The sequence below is a fragment of the Macrobrachium nipponense genome, chromosome 25 (genome assembly GCF_015104395.2).
Source record: "Macrobrachium nipponense isolate FS-2020 chromosome 25, ASM1510439v2, whole genome shotgun sequence".
Classification (NCBI taxonomy): Eukaryota; Metazoa; Arthropoda; class Malacostraca; order Decapoda; family Palaemonidae; genus Macrobrachium; species Macrobrachium nipponense.
This window is the reverse complement of record NC_087214.1, coordinates 74648429-74667425: the sequence shown is the minus strand read 5'-3', so window position 1 is coordinate 74667425 and position 18997 is coordinate 74648429. Positions and strand designations below refer to the sequence as shown.

Genomic DNA, 18997 nt, shown 5'->3' with positions numbered 1-18997 from the left:
GACGACCGTGGCCCTCTGCCCATAGGTAGAGGAGGAGGAAAAGACGGGAAGAGGGAGCCAGTCACTCACTCATTCCACATCCATCCCCACAGTCACACCAGGACTCGATGCTGTTTCAGCCTGCGAGGGTCTGGGTTTGCTACACAACTTGTTGAGCAGCCACCACGGGTCCCAAGGAAAAGGTATCCAAGGACCTGTGGGCAATATCCCGAAGGTAGAAGGACGTAAAGGTAGTCTGGCTAGACCAGACCCCTGCCTTCAGTACCTGCGCCACGGAGAAGTTCTTACGAAACGCCAACGAGGGGCCAATACTTCTGACTTCGTGAGCTCTCGGACGGGACGTACGGATGTCGTCACTACCATCAGCCTCATACGCCCTCCTGATGACCTCACGCAGCCGGAATGAAAGAGTGTTCTTGGATACTCCTTTCTTGGTTACCCCGGTGCTAACGAAGAGGCGTCGACACTCAGGCCTGAGGTGTCGAGTTCTCTTCAGATAGCGTCGTAGCGCCCTCCCAGGACAAAGCAGCATCTCATCCGCATCATTATCGGTGAAGTCCATTAGGGAGGGAATCGTGAAACGACTCGAACCTGTCGTCAGGGATCGACGGTTTCTGAGTCTTCGCAACGAAGTTCGGGACGAAATCGAGCGTCACAGATCCCCATCCCCTGGAGTGTCGTACATCATGGGAAAGACCATGAAGTTCCCGTACTCTCTTCGCCGATGCCAGGGCCAGCAAGAAGAGGGTCTTGAGGGTCAGATCCCTGTCTGACGACTCTCGGAGTGGCTCGAACGGCGTTCGAGTCAAACTCCTAAGGACGAGAGTCACATCCCACGCAATGAGCCTGAGTTCCCTGGGTGGGCAAGACCTTTCGAAGCTCCTCATGAGCAAGGAGATCTCGAACGAGTTCGAGATGTCCAATCCCCTCAGTTTCAGGACGAGCGCCAAGGCGGCTCTGTATCCTTTGACTGTGGGGACTGAGAGGAGCTTCTCTCGGCGAAGAAAAACGAGGAAATCCGCTACCTGCTAAAGAGTGGCTCTGAGAGGAGATAGACCCCGTCTACGACACCAACCACAGAAGACGGCCGACTTCCCCTGGTACACAGCTGCAGAGGACTGACGGACGTTTCCAGCCATCTCTGTTGCTGCGCTACGAGAAAAGCCTCTCGTTCGCAAGAGATGGTGGATAACAGCCAGCCGTGAAGACGTAGGGACTGGACTGCTCGGTGGTACCGCTCGACGTGTGGCTGGGCGAGAAGGTTGTGCCAAGGGGGAATCTCTCTCGGTTCTCCTGCGAGAAGAGCCAGCAGGTCCGGATACCAAATGGTCTGTGGCCATTTGGGAGCCACCAGGATCATCCTGAGATTCGGGGTGACCAGTGCTTGACTGATCACCTTGCGAATCAGGCTGAACGGGGGAAAGGCATAGGCGAAGAGGTTGTCCCACGGGTGTTGAAGAGCGTCCTCTGCAGCTGCCCATGGGTCCGGCACGGCCGAGAAGAACACCTGGAGCTTCCTGTTGTGCCGGTTGGCGAACAGATCCACGACTGGTTGCCCCCATAGGTCGAAGAGCCTTTCCACCACGTCCTGGTGTAGAGACCATTCGGTCCCTATCACCTGATCCCGACGGCTGAGCGTGTCTGCTACTACATTCCTCTTCCCTGGAATGTAGCGTGCCGACAGCTCTATTGAGTGTGCCTCGGCCCACTCGTGCACCTGCCGAGTCAACTGGTACAACGGGAGAGACACTAGGCCCCCCTGTTTGTTGACGTAGGCCACTACCGTGGTGTTGTCGCACATCAACACCACTGAGTGTCCCACCAAGCGGTCCTGGAACTCTTGGAGAGCGAGGAACGCTGCCTTGAGTTCCAGTACATTGATGTGAAGGTGCTTGTCGTTCTCGTCCCACACTCCTGAAGTCAGCAACTCCTCCAGGTGTGCGCCCCATCCCTCGGTCGATGCGTCTGAGAACAGCTGCATGTCCGGGGGGGGAGTGCGCAGAGGCACTCCTCTTAAGAGGTTCCTGTCGTCCAGCCACCAGGCTAGATCCTGCCTCATTTCCGGTGTCAGTGACACTGGAAAGCTTGGGGGATCCGTCGCCTGCGACCAACTCTCCTTTAGCCTCCACTGAAGAGACCGCAGGTGAAGACGCCCGTGAGGGACTAACTTCTCGAGTGACGACAGGTGTCCGATCACGACTTGCCACCGCTGAGCTACCTGCTCCTGTCGAGACAGGAACTGGTTGGCTGCCTCCCTGAATCTGCTGATCCGCGAGTCTGCGGGGAAGACTCGCCCTGCTACCGTGTCGATCAGCATACCCAGGTACTTCATCCTCTGCTTGGGCTCGAGATCGGACTTTTCGAAGTTCACAACGATCCCCAGATCGCGACAGAACTCGAGCAGTCGATCCCTGTCCTGTAGCAACTGCGAGCGGGAGCTCGCCAGGACTAACCAATCGTCGAGATACCTCATCAGACGTATCCCGTGCGAATGGGCCCAAGCAGACACCAGAGTGAACACTCGCGTGAACACCTGTGGGGCGGTTGAGAGACCGAAGCAAAGTGCCCTGAACTGGTACACCGTCACGTCGAGGATGAAGCGGAGGTACTTTCTGGAGGACTGATGAATGGGTATTTGGAAATACGCATCCTTCAAGTCCACTGAAAGCATGAAATCGTTCTCCCTGATGGAGTCGAGCACTGAGCGTGCCGTCTCCATCGTGAACCGGGTCTGGCGAACAAACCGGTTCAGGGGAGAGGGATCTATCACCGGGCGCCAGCCTCCCGTAGACTTTTCCACCAGGAAGAGTCGACTGTAAAAGCCCGGTGACTGATCCGTGACGATTTCTACAGCTCTCTTGCTCAGCATGGTCTTGATCTCCTGTCTCAATGCTACGTCCTTCGATGACCCTGGAACGTACGACTGCTGTTGGACCGAGTTGGAGGTGAGGGGTGGCCGAGATTCGAAGGGTAATAGATATCCCTCCCGAAGGACATCTACAATCCAGGTCTCGGCGCCGTAGCGCTGCCAAGTTGCCCAATGGCTGGCCAGGCACCCCCCCACTTCCGGCAGCAGGTGAGGGGGAACGCCGTCCCTAGCGTTTCCCCCCTTTCTTCGACTTCTTCCCAGAGCCTCCACGGGAGGAGGAGGGCTGGGAGGAGGGCTGGTTACGGCTCCCCTTGGTAGAAGTCGAAGAAGACAGAGTCTTTCCCCGGGGCTTCGACGCAGCTACCGTCTTAGCCACGAGGAAGGAAGCGCTAGCCGAGCTCTTAGACTTGGCCGCAGTCCGAGGCTGCCCAGAAGCCTTCGAGACTGCCTGGTGAACCAGACGGTCACTGTCGTCAGTGCGCCGTCTGTCCACTGCAGCGTCCACCATCTCTCCTGGGAAGAGAGACGTGGAACTCCGTAAAGGTCCGTTGCGAAGTCCCAACGCCGCTTCACGCCCGGCCCGCCCTGGAAACCCGAGTAAGGACAGCGTCCCTCGTCGGAGTACCAGGTTGGCCCACAGGTTCACCGTCTGGTGGGCAAGGAAGGAGATGGCTCTTCCTCCCAGACTGGCAAAGTCTCCTGAAGGCCGAGTCATCTTCGGGAGAAATTCCCCCGGAGTTGGCTGCGACCTTAGATACTGTGAGGGACCACAGATCTAGCCAGGAGACGGCCTGGAAAGCTGCCATGGCAGTAGATTCCAGGCCGAGTGCCTCTTGCTGCGAGAACCACAGGTTCTCGGACAGGAGCTGCTGCAGAGAGACACCCGGAGTCAGCCTGGCTAACTCCGGGTTCACCTGTTTGGGCGGCATCGGGTCTTCAGATGGCACGTAAAAACGCCGCTGTCGCAGCAGAGGAGGTGGAAGCAGCTTGCTCGACCTGCCAGACTTGAGCGAACCGTCTTGTCCGGAGACAAGCGATTCAACCTGGTCCAGCACTGAGTCCGCAAGCTCAGAACGCGGCAAACCCACCGTCGGTCTGGGTTCCCTCTTCGGGCCCCAGAACGACTCGAGCCGGGACGTGGGCTCGGATGGTGGAGCGGCGATCCTTCCGCGAGGTCGTTGTGCTGACGAATCAGCGCAATAACCTCGGCAAAGTTCCTCTGGATCTCAGGAGTGACTGCGTCCTGCGGAGTCGGACCGTCCAGTCCCTCAAACAGGAGCATCTCCCGAGACCCTCCTCCCTCAAGGGGAGGAACAGCGACAGACCCCTCTCGGTCTCCTCCAACCACCTGTGCGTACGACCTGGCCGGCCCGAGAACCGTGCCTGGTACGTACGACGACGTGGTGGGATCCTGAGGGGCGCACCCCTCACGATCACTCCTCAATACCTCGCCCCTCCCGGTGTAACCCGGAGGAGGTTGAAGGTTTATGGGAGAGGCAGACCTGACGCTCCCTCCTCGCTCGCTGGCAGAACCAGCGGGCTTGGAAGACTGCAGGCGATCGCCAACCCGCGGTGGCGATCGAGCTGCAGACCTAGTCGAGCCGTCTCGCTGTGGAGACCGGCTGGACCGAGAACAGCGGCCCCGGCCGGTCTCGTGTGTCAGAGGAGCTGGGTTTTGGCTGGTCGCCGTACCCGATCGCTCTCTGTGAGGAGTGACGGTCAGGCGACCGGCGAGCTCCACTGTCACGGTGAGATCGGTGCGTATCCTCACGGTGCGTCAGTTCGCTGGTACCAGCCGTGGCGCTGGTGACCGGCGAACGGGGGACCTCTTCCCAGCCTCAGCCCGTGGCCGGTCATGGACCGTCACGTCCGCCCGGGTAGCCAGCTGCTCGCCGCGAGAGCGAGAGCTGGTCTGGTGAGAGTCGCGTGAGCGGCTGTCACCAGTCTTCCGCTCCGTGCCGTGAACCTGACGCTGAGCGGACTCAGAGGTCTGGTTCTTGGCTGTACGGCCGCTGTTAGGCGACCGTACACTCGGTACCTCTCGCGAACGAGAGGCCGAGACGGACCCTGCTGCTGTGGCCGAACCACTGACAGCAGGTGAGGAAGTGCCGGTGTTAGCCGGCACTCCTCTGGTCCCCGTAGTCTTCTTCTTGCGGAAGAAGAGACTGGGTCCTCCCCGCCCCCCAGAAGGAGCAGGGTGACCAGCGGAAGAACCCCCCGTCTCACCAGAGCGAGACGGGCCCTTAGAGGTTCCCGAAGGAGACTTCTTAGGGGGGGGGGAGGCGACCTTCTTCTTCTTCGGCGGGGGAGCCTTAGAGAAGAAGGGAAGAGGCGGCAGACGACGACGACGACGAAGAAGACGATGAAGACGACGACGACACCTTCCTCCTCTCTTCTTCTTCTTCTTCGTCAACCTCCTCAGGACCGATGTCAGATCTGTCATCCAGCGGAGCCGGGGCTGCTGTTGCCGAAGCAACAGGGCCCGGACGCACCTGTCCGAACAGATCAGCATCGGGAGCAGCGGCGCCAGGAACAGGAACAACATCAGCAGGTGCAGGCATCACAGGAACGGCAGAAGAGACAGCAGGAGCAGGTACAGTAACGGCAGCAGTGGTCATCAACGTCACGTCCGTGAACGGCGGCTGGGCAGGTACGGCAGGTACGGCAGGCTGTGCAGGCTGTCCAGTTGGACGGACCAGCGGAACAGACATCCTTGGTACTGGTGGGAGGTCCAGGGGCGAGCTCTTCGGGCACACGAAGGTTCCGGTCGCGGCAGCACGGCAACCCAGGTGGCGGCATCACACCTCCCCGTGGTACGGCGACTGGCCCTGCACCGATGTAGTAGGTGTTACAGAGACCGCGTGCGGGGTGTACACCAGGTGAGGAGGTGAAGCGTAGCCAGGTGTTGTAAGGGTCGTGGTGGTGGTCGTAACCGTCGCATGGGTGACCGCCACGGAGCCAGCGAGATGATAGAGCAGCCCCTGGACACTCTTGGTACGCCCTGCAGCCCAACGATGCCCACACCTGTCCGAGGTCGTCCTTCGCGGCAACCGCACCTGAGGAAGCAAAAGTCGGGTGATTAGCAGGATCCTCTACCGCTCGCGCGAAGACGAACGGATAGAGGACCCAGAGTACAACTCGACGTCAGGGTATCTAGCGACCCTCCTCCACTCTCGACAAGTCAGGTAGGAGAAGGATCCTAGAAACTCCCCCCGAGGGGAAGGCGCCAAACGTGGAAGCTGAGCGGGCGGCAGGAAAGAAGACGAAGTGTCCGTAACCAAAGGAGTCGCGGGAGAGCTTTCCGACGACTCCTTTGCAGGCCTTCGCTTCTTCCTGCCCTCATACAAAGTCCACTGCGCCTCCGACCAATTATTACACACTTCACAGGGCTCGGCTCGGGTGCATTCGCGCCCCCGACACCGAGCGCACAAAATATGTGGGTCAATTTCCGGGAATGAGCGGAACTTTCCGCATTTACGCCACTCGGTACCCGGGCATAGTCTCCGTGGGGTAGCGAGGCGAGGAGATTCCATGATTGACCAATAAATCACAATTAAATGAATAAAGAGAAATGATTGTACTTACAATGATTCTTTCATACACAAACACAACCATATACTCAAGGAAAGCAAACGACGAGAAGCGGGCAGAGAGCGTCGAACACACACGTCTACTCGCTGTGAGGCCGAAAGCAAAAGTGATTTGTTTACCTCCCAGTCGCGCGCGCGCGCCTGTCGGACAAGCAGTTAACTACCGAACCCCTTGTTCGAAAGCTTACGACCTATCCAGCTGCCGCTAGTACCTTCCTATTGTAAAAGGACCGAAGGTTTGTATGCCGTGTCGGAACAAATGTGTAACTGAACTGTGTCATGCATTTGAATTTGATCCACAAAATTATTATATACTATTACTTATAAATAGGCTATTGAAACTGTAGATCTTTACTAGCAGCTTAGGTAAACTAATGGCAAGAAGACACTTTTTGATGAAACTGCTCTGATTTCATTATGTTGTGCATTTTATGCACCAAGGGGCCGGGATTGGAAGGGGAAACTGAGTAAACAGACAACCTCGTAAAATCACATACAACTTCATCTTCAAAAGAGGGATTATATCCTATTCCTATTAATTTTCCTCCAGTTACTTGATCATACTGTACCTTGTTATGCATCGCAACCAACTGTTTCAGAAGTTTTGGATGCGAGGCCGTCGTCCGCTGACAATCAGCAAACGCTTGCTTGAGCGAACCCATCTGAAAATCAAAAGTAAAACGAGGGCTATGTTAAATAGCTGAGTGAAAAACTAATGGTACAGAATGTCAAACTCATCATTTTTCTACACTCACAATGATAGAAGGATCTTTCCTAGATAGCGAACCCCAGTAAAGTTCAGTGGTCATTATCTAGGCTAATATTTCTTTGGGTCATTATCTTTATGATATTCAGAATCTTTTGTACATATATGTTTTTACTATCATCCCAACAGGCTTATATAAACCCGCCACAAAGTTTGGCTGCACACTAGTTTAAAAAGCTTGAAGGTCACTATCTAGTAAAGATCCTGATCGAAACAATAGTAAAGATGCTATACGGTGTACCATATGTTAAAGACTCTGATCCATCACAATGATTATTATAAATAAATTACAGTGGTCCCCCCATATTCGCGTTCTCTGGATTCATGGACTCACACATTCGCGGATTTTTCTTTGGAACCTATCTAGAAATTATTCGCGGACGGACTCGCCCATTCGCGGAATTTTCAGACGAAAATAATCACTAATTAGTGTATTTTGATGTTTATTTTCATGACTACATACATTTTTATGATACAAAAATGATTTACTAATTTTCAAATATTAATTTTGATTAACCCTTAAACGCCGAAGCGGTAAAAATAAAAAACTCCCCCCACCGAATGCGGAGCGGTTTTGTTTATTGTGAGCGCGGAAGCGGAAAAAATAATTTTTTCAAAAAATCACAGCGCGCTTAGTTTTGAGGATTAAGTTTAGTATGCAATCATCAGAAATGAAAAATAATATCATTATCATATGTAAGTAATGCGATATATGGTAGCGAAAAAAAAAATTCATACATAATTGTATTAAAATCATGCTGTGCAAAAAACGGTAAAAGCTAACGAGTTTCTTTTTTGTTCCGACACGTAATACAAACCCTCGGTCCTTTAACAATAGGAAGTAGCTGGCGGCAGCTGGAACGGTCGTAAGCTTCGAACAAGGGGAGAACGGTAGTTAACTGCTTGTCCGATTGTCGCGCGCCGCGCGACTGGGAGGTAAACAAATCACTTTTGCTTTCGGCCGTGTGTGGATAGGACGTGCTCGTCATCGCTCTGCCCGCTTTGTCGTTTGCTTTGAGTTTGAGTATATGCCCTCTTTTCCTAGTGTGATTGAGAGTAATTGTAAGTACTTTGCACTTTGTTTATACTTTTATTTCAATTAAATGATGAGTGATCAAGAAATGGAGACTTCGCCGCGCCCCCAGTCGCCCGTAGTAGAGTGTGTCCCGGGCTGGAGGGGCGTAGATGCGGCGGATTCAGATCATTTGTAGATGTTGATCCGCACGAGGTTGTACTCGTTGTCGGGGGCGAGAGTGCTCCCGCAACGAGCCATGTGTAACGTGTATGCATTGGTCCGAGGCGCAGTGGGTTCTGTACGAGGGCAGGAAGAGACTTAGGCCGCCCAAGAAGTCATCGGAAAGTCCAGTGACTCCTTTGGTAACGGACACTTCGTCCTCTTTCCTGCCCCCCGGCCAGCCCCCACGTTTCGCGCCTTCCCCTGCGGGGGGGGTGGGGTAGCGGAGTCCTTCTCCTCTCTCGATCCGTCGAGTGTGGAGGAGGGCGCCCGATACCCGGACGTCCATTGTATTCGGCGGTCTTCCGTCGCTCTGGTGGGTTCTTCTCCCCCAAGCGGAGGGAACCCTCTAACTAACCCGACTGTCGTTTCCGCAGGTGTGCCATCAGCGAAGGACGACCTGGGACAGGTGTGGGAGTCGCTGGGATTGCAGGGAGTGCCTAGCATCCAGGGGTTGATTCAGCGGTTGGCGGGGTCGGCAGTGGTTACTCATGGTACGGTAACCACCACTACCACTACAATTTCGACACCAGCATATGAGATGCCACCGCACTTGGTGTACACTCCACATGTTGATGTCGGTGGCACCCAACGGCTTGCAATTCAAAGACCAATTCCTGCCGTGCCAAAGAGGACGGTGCCACGCCACCTGGGTTTCTTTGTATTGCCGACCCCGGACTTCCGCTGCCCCAAGAGTACCCCCCTGGACCTGCCGCCAGTGCCGAGGATGACGGTAGCTGCCGACAGGACGCCTGGCTCTCCTGTGGTACCTGCCGTGCCTGCCGTACCTGTTGCTGTCCCTGCTGCTCATTCCCTTTCAGGTCATTCCCTTTCAGATCATGTGCCTGCCGTTCCTGCTGTTCCCAGACCTGTTCCTGTTGTTCCTGCTGTTGGTGGTGCTGTCACAGTCTCAGGTCTTTCCGGACAGGTGCAGTCGGGCCCTGTTGCTTCGGCAACTGCCCCGGCTCCCTCCTGGATGGAAGACCTGACGTCTGTCCTGCGGAGCCTGGCGAAGAAGAAGAGGAAGAGGAAGAAGGTGTCGTCGTCGTCTTCGTCGTCTGCTGCCTCTCCTTCCCCTTCGACTTCTAAGGCTAAACAGCCGAAGAAGAAGAAGGCCGCCTCCTCCCCCCCTAAGAAGACTCCTTCGGGACTCTTCTAAGGGCCCGGCGGTCTCCACTCAGGCGAGTCGGGGAGCTCTTCTGCTGGTCCTCCCTCCTTTCCTTCGGGAACGGGGCCCGTCGCTTCTTCTGCAAAGAAGAAGTCGACGGGGACCAGAGGTGCATCACGCTTCGGCTGGTGCGTCCTCACCTGGTGCTAGCGGTTCTGCCGCTAAACCAGGTTTCCGTCTCGGCCGCTTCTCGTTCGCGAGAAGCACCGAGTGGACGCTCTTCTAAGGAAGACCGTCCAGCCAAAGTTTTGACGCACGAGCTCGCTCGCCGTCAAGACAGCGGCACGGAGCAGAAGACTGGCGAGAGTAGTGCACACGACTCTCGCCAGGCCAGTGGACGCTCTCGCAGCGATCAACTGGCTGCTCGGGCTGACGTGACGGTCGCTGACCAGCCACAGGTTGAGGCGAGGAAGGAGTCCCCGCGGCCGCAGGTACCAGCCACGGCTGGTACCAGCGGCTCGACGCGCCGCCGAGAGGACGCTGGCCGGTCTCGACGCGAGAGAGGCCCTCCCCCCCCCCCCAGCCCCCCCCATTAGCAGGTCACCCGTCCGCCGCTCCCGATGGGACCGTGGTGGAGCCGGTGACCAGCGGCAGCTCGCCTGACGCTAGAGATCGGTCTCGACGTTCTCAGCCGAGCCTATCGCCCCAGGCGAGCGGCAAGGCTAGGCCTGCTGCTCGATCGCCACCGCGGGTTGACGATCAGCAGCAGCCCTCCACGCACGCTGGTCCGCCAGCGAGCGAGGGGCGGTGTCAGGTTCTGCCTCTCCCATACCTTCAACCTCCTCGGGCTATACCGGGAGGAGCGAGGTACCGAGGAGTGATCACGAGAGGTGCGCGCTGTGACCCGGCTATGACGCCGTATGGCTCAGGCACGGTTTTAGGACCGGCCAGAACATACGCGCAAGTGTTGGAGGCGACCGTCAGGGGTCTGTCGCTGTTCCTCCTTCTGAAGGAGGAGTATCGCGGGACCTGCTCTTGCTGGAGGGACTGGACGGTCCTACTCCACAAGACGCAGTAACTCCCCGAGATACAGAGGAACTTTGGCAGAGGTCATTAGCTGATGCGTCGCATAATGACCTTGCGGAGGGATCGCCGCTACCACCTCAGAGCCCCCCAACAACGTCCGGCTCGAATCATTTTGGGGTCCCAAGAGGGAGCCCAAAATGATGGTGGGGTTACCGCGATCAGAGCTTGCGGACTCAGTCCTGATCAGGTAGAGAATCTCGTCTCAGGACGGGAGGACTCGCTAAAAGTCCGGTACGTCCCTCTAAGCTGCTTCCTCCCCCTCTACAGCGGCAGAGGCGATTCTACTTGCCTTCGGAAGAACCCGATAATGCCGAAACAGGTTAACCCGGAGTTAGCGAGGCTGACTACCAGGGTGTGTCCCTGCAGCAGCTCCTGTCGGAGAACCTATGGTTCTCGCAGCAGGAGGCACTTGCCCTGGAATCTACCGCTATGGCAGCATTCCAGGCAGTTTCCTGGTTGGATTTGTGGTCCCTCACATATCCAAAGTAGCGGCCGGCTCCGGGAGTTCTGCTCTGGAAGACGACGCTTCTTTTAGGAGACTGTGCCAGTCTGGAGGAAGAGCAATCTCTTACCTCGCCCATCAGACTGCTAACCTGTGGGCCAACTTGGTTCTTCGTCGTAGGGACGCAGTCCTTACCCGAGTGACCAAGGGGGCTGGGCGTGAGGCGGCACTCGGGCTTCGAAATGGACCTCTTAGGAATTCCCCAGCTCTCTTTCCTGGAGAGATGGTGGACGCTGCGGTGGAAAAAGGCGGCCGCACTGACCGACAGTGACCGCTTAGTTTCACCAGGCAGTCTCGAAGGTTACTGGGCAATCTCGAGCGACTGCGGCCAAACCAAAGAGCTTGGCTAGCGCTTCCACGGCGGCGAAGAGGTTTTTGCACCGTCCAAGCCCCGTGTGAAGACTCCTGCTGTTTCAACTTCTGCTAGAGGAGGCTGTAACCAGCCCTCCTCCCAACCCTCCTTTCCCCGAGGAGGTGGTGGAAAGAAGTCGAAACGAGGAGGGAAACGCTAGGGACGGCGTTCCCCCTCACCTGCTGCCGGAAGTGGGGGGGTGCCTGGCGAACCATTGGGCGACTTGGCAGCGCTACGGCGCCGAGAACTGGATAGTAGACGTCCTTCGGGAGGGGTATCTACTACCCTTCGAGTCTCGGCCCCCCCCTCATCTCCAAACCGGTCCATCTACAGACCTATGTCCGGGGATCAGCAAAGGACAACGCTCTTCGACAGGAGATCAGACCATGCTGGCGAAACGAGCTGTAGAAATCGTGGAGGACAAGTCACCGGGCTTTTACAGCCGCCTCTTCCTAGTGGAGAAGGCATCGGGGGGCTGGCGTTCCGGTGATAGATCCTCCTCCCCTGGAACCGCTTCGTTCGCACGACGCGGTTCACGATGGAGTCGGCCACGCTCGGTGCTCGACTCGATCAGGGGAACGATTTCATGCTTTAAGTGGACTTGAAGGACGCGTATTTTCAAATACCCATCCATCAGTCCTCCAGAAAGTACCTCCGCTTCATCTTCGACGGGACGGTGTACAATTCAGGGCCACTTTGTTTTCGGTCTCTCGAACCAGGCCCCACAGGTTGTTCACGCGAGTGTTCACTCTGGTGTCAGCTTGGGCCCATTCGCACGGGATACGTCTTCTGAGGTATCTCGACGATTGGCTAGTCCTGGCGAGCTCCCGCTCGCAGTTGCTACAGGACAGAGATCGACTCCTCAAGTTTTGTCGCGATCTGGGGATCATGATAAACTACGAGAAGTCCGATCTCGAACCCAAGCAGAAGATGAAGTACCTGGGAATGTGATAGACACGGTAGCATGGGCAGGTTCTTTCCCGCAGACTTACGTATCAGCAAATTCAGGGAGGCAGCCGGCCGGTTCCTGTCGCGGCAGGAACAGGCAGCACAGCAATGGCAAGTCGTGATTGGCATCTGTCGTCACACCGAGAAGTTAGTCCCTCACGGGCGTCTTCACCTGCGGTCTCTTCAGTGGAGCTAAGGGAGAGTTGGTCTCAGGCCAAGGATCCTCCTTCTTTCCGTGGCTATCACGGACAAGGGTTGAGACAGGACCTAGCCTGGTGGCTCGACGACAAGAAGCCTCTTAAGAGGAGTGCCCATACGCACTCCCCCCCCGGAGATGCTTCTGTTCTCAGACGCATCGACCGAGGGATGGGGCGCACACCTGGAGGAGTTGCTGACTGCAGGTGTGTGGGGACCATCACGAAAAGCACCTTCACATCAATGTCCTGGAACTCAAGGCGGCGTTCAACGCTCTCCGAGAGTTTCAGGACCGCTTGGTGGGACACTCAGTGGTGTTGATGTTGCGACAACACCACAGTAGTGGCATATGTCAACAAGCAGGGGGGGCTAGTGTCTCTTCCGCTCCATCAGTTGACGGTGCAGGTGCACGAGTGGGCCACGGCTCACTCGATAGAGCTGTCAGCACGCTACATTCAGGCAAGCGGAATTTGTAGTAGGGGCGGACAAGCTCAGCCGTCGGGATCAGGTGATAGGGACCGAATGGTCTCTACACCAAGACGTGGCGGAAAGGCTCTTCAACCTGTGGGGGAGCGACCGGTCGTGGACCTGTTCGCCACCCGGCACAAACAGAAAACTTCAGGTTTTCTTTTCAGCCGTGCCGGGACCCATGGGCCAGCTGCAGAGGGACGCTCTCCAACACCCTTGGGAACAACCTCTTCGCTTACGCCTTTCCTCCCTTCTGTCTGATTCGGAAAGTGATCAGTCGAGCGCCTGGTCACTCCCCAAATCTCAGGAAGGATCCCTGGGGCTGGCCCCAAACGGCCTCAAGCCGTTTGGTATCCGGACCTGCTGGCTCTTCTTGCGGACGCACCGAGAGAGCTACCCAGTTGGCACAACCTTCTAGCCCAGCCACACGTAGAACTCGGTTACCACCAAGCAGTCCAGTCCCTTCAACTTCACCGGCTGGCTGTTATCCACCTCTCTTGCGAACGAGAGGCTTTTCTCGTAGCGCAGCAACAGAGATGGGCTGGGACATGTCCGACAGTCCTCTGCAGCTGTGTACCAGGGGAAGTGGGCCGTCTTCTGTGGTTGGTGTCGTAGAAAGGGTCTGCTCCTCTCAGAGCCACTCTTCAGCAGGTAGCGGATTTCCTCGTGTTTCTTCGCCGAGAGAAGCTCCTCTCAGTACCCACAGTTAAAGGATATAGAGCCGCCCTGGCTCTCGTCCTAAAACTGAGGGGACTGGACATCTCGAATTCGTTCGAGATATCCTTGTGCTTAATGAGGATCTTCGAAAGGGTCTTGCCCACCCAAGGAACTCAGGCCCCCTGCGTGGGATGTGACTCTCGTCCTTAGGAGTTTGACTCGAAGACCATTCGAGCTCCTCCGGAGTCGTCAGACAGGGATCTGACCCTCAAGACCCTCTTCTTGCTGGCCCTGGCATCGGCGAAGAGAGTAGGGGAACTACATGGTCTTTATTATGATGTTAAACACACCAGAGGCTGGGGATCTGTGACGCTCGATTTCGTCCCGAACTTCGTAGCCAAGACTCAGAATCCGTCGATCCCTGACGACAGGTTCGAGTCTTTCACGATCCCCTCCCTTCTGGACTTCACCGATAATGATGCGGATGAGATGCTGCTTTGTCCTGTGAGGGCGCTACGCGGCGCTATCTGAAGAGAACTCGACACCTCAGGCCTGAGTGTCGACGCCTCTTCGTTAGCACTGGGGTTACCAAGAAAGAAGTTTTCCAAGAACAACGCTTTTCTTTCTGGCTACGTGAGGTGATCAGGAGAGCGTACGAGGCTGATGGTAGCGACGACATCCGTACGCTCCGACGAGAGCCCACGAAGTCAGAGGTATCGACCCTCCTTAGCGTTTCCGTAAGAACTTCTCCGTGGCGCAGGTCCTGAAGGCAGGTGTCTGGGCCAACCAGACCACCTTCACGTCCTTCTACCTTCGGGATATTGCCCACAAGTCCTTGGATACTTTTTCCTTGGGACCTGTGGTGGCTGCTCAACACGTTGTGTAAGCTTACCCAGCACCCGAGCAGGCAGAACAGCATCGATTCCTGGTATGACTGGGAGAATGAATGTGCGAATGAGAGAGTGACTGGCTGTTCTCTTCAACCATCTTTCTCTACCTCTACCTGTGGGCAGAGGGATACGGTCGTTACACGCTGGAAGGGAGTCAGATGCAGGTAAGCTATTCAACAGAGCTCCATCCTATCTCTTTAACTAGAGATAGGAATGTATATCCACCACTTTCTCCAACAAGGGGAGAAAGTGGATGCCTACATGAGACAAACCCATTACTTTATATTTGCTCATGTAAAGGAAAAAGTTCTTACAATGCTGGTACGAAGAGATACGCTTGCCTCTCTTAGTACTTGGCCCAGAGGTCTGACCATTGATCCTGCGGTGCACACCCTCCCGATCAATCGGACAGAGGCTTGGATCCCTCCCTCGCTCTTACGACCAGGGAGGCATTCCAGGGATGGACGAACACCAGTCTGTTCATCAAAAGACTCAGATTCCTCCACCAAGAAGTGAGTCTTCCTATGTTAAAGGACCGAGGGTTGTTTGTATTACGTGTCGGAACAAATGACAATTTGTCGAAAATTGCATTTTTCCTAACTATACAAACCTGAGGTCCTTTACATATAGTCCCTCCTCATGCCACCCCTCACTCTGCGTATTTTGCATGGGCCAAAAGCAAAAGTGATTTGTTTACCTCCAGTCGCGCGGGCGCGCGACGATCGGACAAGCAGTTAACTACCGTTCTCCCCTTGTTCGAAGCTTACGGACCGTTCCAGCTGCCGCTAGCTACTTCCTATTGTTAAAGGACCTCAGGTTTGTATAGTTAGGAAAAATGCAATTTTCGACAAATTGTCATTTTTCATTGTATTGTACACTAAATTGCAATCATTTTGATATATAATACATTGTGAAACAATAAAAGCAACACCGGAAAAATATTATCACAAAATGATGTACGAATTCGTAACGTGCGGACGTAAAAAAATTTTTTTTTCAAAAATTCACCGTAAATCTAAATATTGTTCTAGAGACTTCCAATTTGTTTCAAAATGAATACAAATGATTGAATATTACGATACTGTAAGAGTTTTAGCTTACAATTGCGTTTTTTGACCATTTCAGTAGTCAAAGTTGACCGAACGTGGTTTTTTTTCTATTTATCGTGATTTATATGCAAATATTTCGAAAATGAGAAAAGCTACAACCTTCAAATATTTTTCCTTTTATTTTACATGAAATTGCGCACATTTTCATATATAAAACTCTATGAAATGCCTAATATGAAACGGAGCAAATTTTCCAAGAATTCGATGTACGCAATTCGGAGATTTATGGCGGAGAGTCCGCGCACGGAGGGAAGGAAAGTTTTTTTCATAAATTCACCATAAATCGAAATATTGTGCTAGAGACTTCCAATTTGTTGCAAAATGAAGGTAAATGATTGAATATTACTAAAATATAAGAGTTTTAGCTTACAATTGCGTTTTTCGACCATTTCGGTAGAGTCAAAGTTGACCAAATGTGGTTTTTTTTCTATTTATCGTGATTTATATGCAAATATTTCAAAAATGAGAAAAGCTACAACCTTCAATTATTTTTTGTTGTATTCCACATGAAATTGCGCACATTTTCTATATAAAAACTTTATGTAACGGCTAATTTAAAAATGGTGCAAACATTCCACAATCACGTATGATTTTTTTTTTTTATTCGGAAGAGTTACCGCGCGGGGACGTAAGGAAAATGTTATTTTTTCATAAATTCACCACAAATCGAAATATTGTGCTAGAGACTTCCAATTTGTTACAAAATGAAGGTAAATGATTGAATATTACTAAAATATAAGAGTTTTAGCTTACAATTGTGTTTTTGACCATTTCGGTAGAGTCAAAATGACGAAGGTTGAAATTTGTCACATCATTTTTTATATGAAAACATATTTCAAAACTGATAAAAGCTACAACCATGGGTTGTTTTAAGTTGTATTGTGCATAAAATTGCGCACATTTCCATATATAAAACTTTATGTAACGGCTAATTTTAAAATGGTGCAAACATTACCACATCGCATGTATGAATTTTTTCGGAGAGTTTACCACCCCGCGCGGACGTAAGGAAAACGTTTTTTCATAAATTCACCATAAATCGAAATATTGTGCTAGAGACTTCCAATTTGTTGCACAATTAAGGTAAATAGTTGAATATTACTACAATATGACAATTTGTCGAAAATTGCATTTTTCCTAACTATACAAACCTGAGGTCCTTTAACAATAGGAAGGTAACTAGCGGCAGCTGGGACGGTCGTAAGCTTCGAACAAGGGGAGAACGGTAGTTAACTGCTTTGTCCGATCGTGCGCGCGCCCCTTCGCGCTGAGAGGTGAAGAATCACTTTTGCTTTAGGCCCATGCAAAAAGTTGCAGAGTGAGGGTGGCATGAGGTGGGACTATATGTAAAGGACCTCAGGTTGTATAGTTAGGAAAAATGCAAATTTTCGACAAATTGTCATTTGTTCCGATACGTAATACAAACCCCTCGGTCCTTTAACAATAGGAAGACTCACTTCTTGGTGGGAGGAATCTGAGTCTTTTGGTGAACAGACTGGTGTTCGTCCAACCCTGGAGTGCCTCCCTGGTCGTAAGAGCAAGGGAGGGATCCAAAACCTCTGTCCGATTGATCGGGGTGTGCACCGCAGGATCAATGGTCAGACCTCTGGGCCAAGTACTAAGAGAGAGGCAAGCGTATCTCTTCGTACCAGCAAGCAAGAACTTGTTCCTGTTTGCAAGAGACAATCATAAAATGATGGGTTTGTCTCAATTTGGCATCCACTTCCTCCCCCTTGTTGGAGGAAGTGGTGGATATTTACTCCTATCCCTACTGAAAGGGATAGGATGGTGCTCTATTGAGTAGCTCACCTGCATCTCGTCCTTACCCAGCAGGGTGACGACCGTGTCCCTCTACCCAAAGGTAGAGGGAAGAAAAAGATGGGAAGAGGAGCCAGTCACACTTCTCATTCCTCATCCAATTCTTACGGTCACACAAGGACTCGATGCTGTTCAGCCTGCGAGGGTCTGGGTTAAACTACACAACGTGAGCAACCACCACGGTTCCCACCCAAGGAAAAAAGATCCAAGGAAACTGTGGGCAATATCCTGAAGGTAGAAGGAGGTGCATGCAGTCCGGTTTTGGACAGGCGCCCTGCCTTCATTACCTGCGCCACGGAGAAGTTCTTGCGGAACGCGAGAGAATGATGAAGAGGCGTCCACACTCATCCTGGGTGTCGAGTTTCTTCTGACAGCTCCGTAGCGCCTTCACAGGACAAAGCAGCATAGCCTTCGTATCGGAGGCGGTGAAGTCCATTAGGGAGGGTATTGTGAAGGACTCGAACCAATCGTCAGTTACTGAAGGGTTCTGAGTCTTCGCTACGAAGATCGGTACGAAATCGAGCGTCACAAATCCCCATCCCCTTTGTGCTTGACTTCTCAGAAGTCATGCAGTTACCTAAGACGAAAAGAAGGGAATAGTCGTATGACCTATCCCTCTTCTCACTTTGGTTATGTACAGTACTCATACTGACAAGCTATTAAGACGAAGTAATGATTGCTCTGGAACAACGAACTAAGTCCACAGCATAGTTCGTAACTGACTCGGGCGCTCTGACAGCTGCCGACTGACTGGTTCGGAATCAGTAGAGGCAAGTTGTCCAAGCATCGGGTAAGTCACGTGACCTTCGCCCTTTAAAGAGTTATGCTGAGAGACCAAACAAATAAAATATTTGTTAGTCACCGATGCCGGACGGCACGGCGATGATTCTCTTAATGCATAAGCTCAAAAGGCGAAAGTCAATTGCCTTCAAAAGACCGAGGTCCCTGATGGCAAGAAAATCTCATAGACATTGAATCTCAGCTTAAGGAGAAACAAACACTATGTGACGTTGAAGACGAAGGTAGGCAATGAATGCAACCTACGTCTTCCAGCTGAATCGAGAGAAGGAATCTCAAGATTATAAACCTGTGCTTACAAATGACTGAAAACGCTAACCGCCATTTCATTGCTGTCCGTTGTGCAATGAAAGCGCGGGGGTTGCTTCAGTAATGAAAAAACACAGGGGAGCCGCCTGAAGAACTGCTTCTCATGGGCTGAACGTTGGAAGTAGAGCTGGCAGGTGTGGGAGTAGGCGATGTCTTTCAATACATCTGCTAATCCGGGTGAACAATGAACAATTGCACACCTCCGAATACAAGATATTTTGAGGACAAACTCAGATTTGCCGCAAAAATCATTCGCATTATCGAGATACGATGCAGCAAGAGACATATTACAGAATTC

General features: G+C 53.1%; 1 protein-coding gene across 1 annotated transcript in view; it reads right to left on the bottom strand.

Annotated features, from left to right (window-relative positions):
- The window catches only part of LOC135199546 (condensin complex subunit 3-like), a gene marked incomplete in the record, with an annotated part of 128533 nt that overhangs the window by 108288 nt on the left and 1248 nt on the right, over nt 1-18997 (bottom strand). The window contains 1 exon segment of the mRNA XM_064227701.1: nt 7029-7121. Within this exon segment, the coding sequence (XP_064083771.1) occupies nt 7029-7121 (93 nt within the window).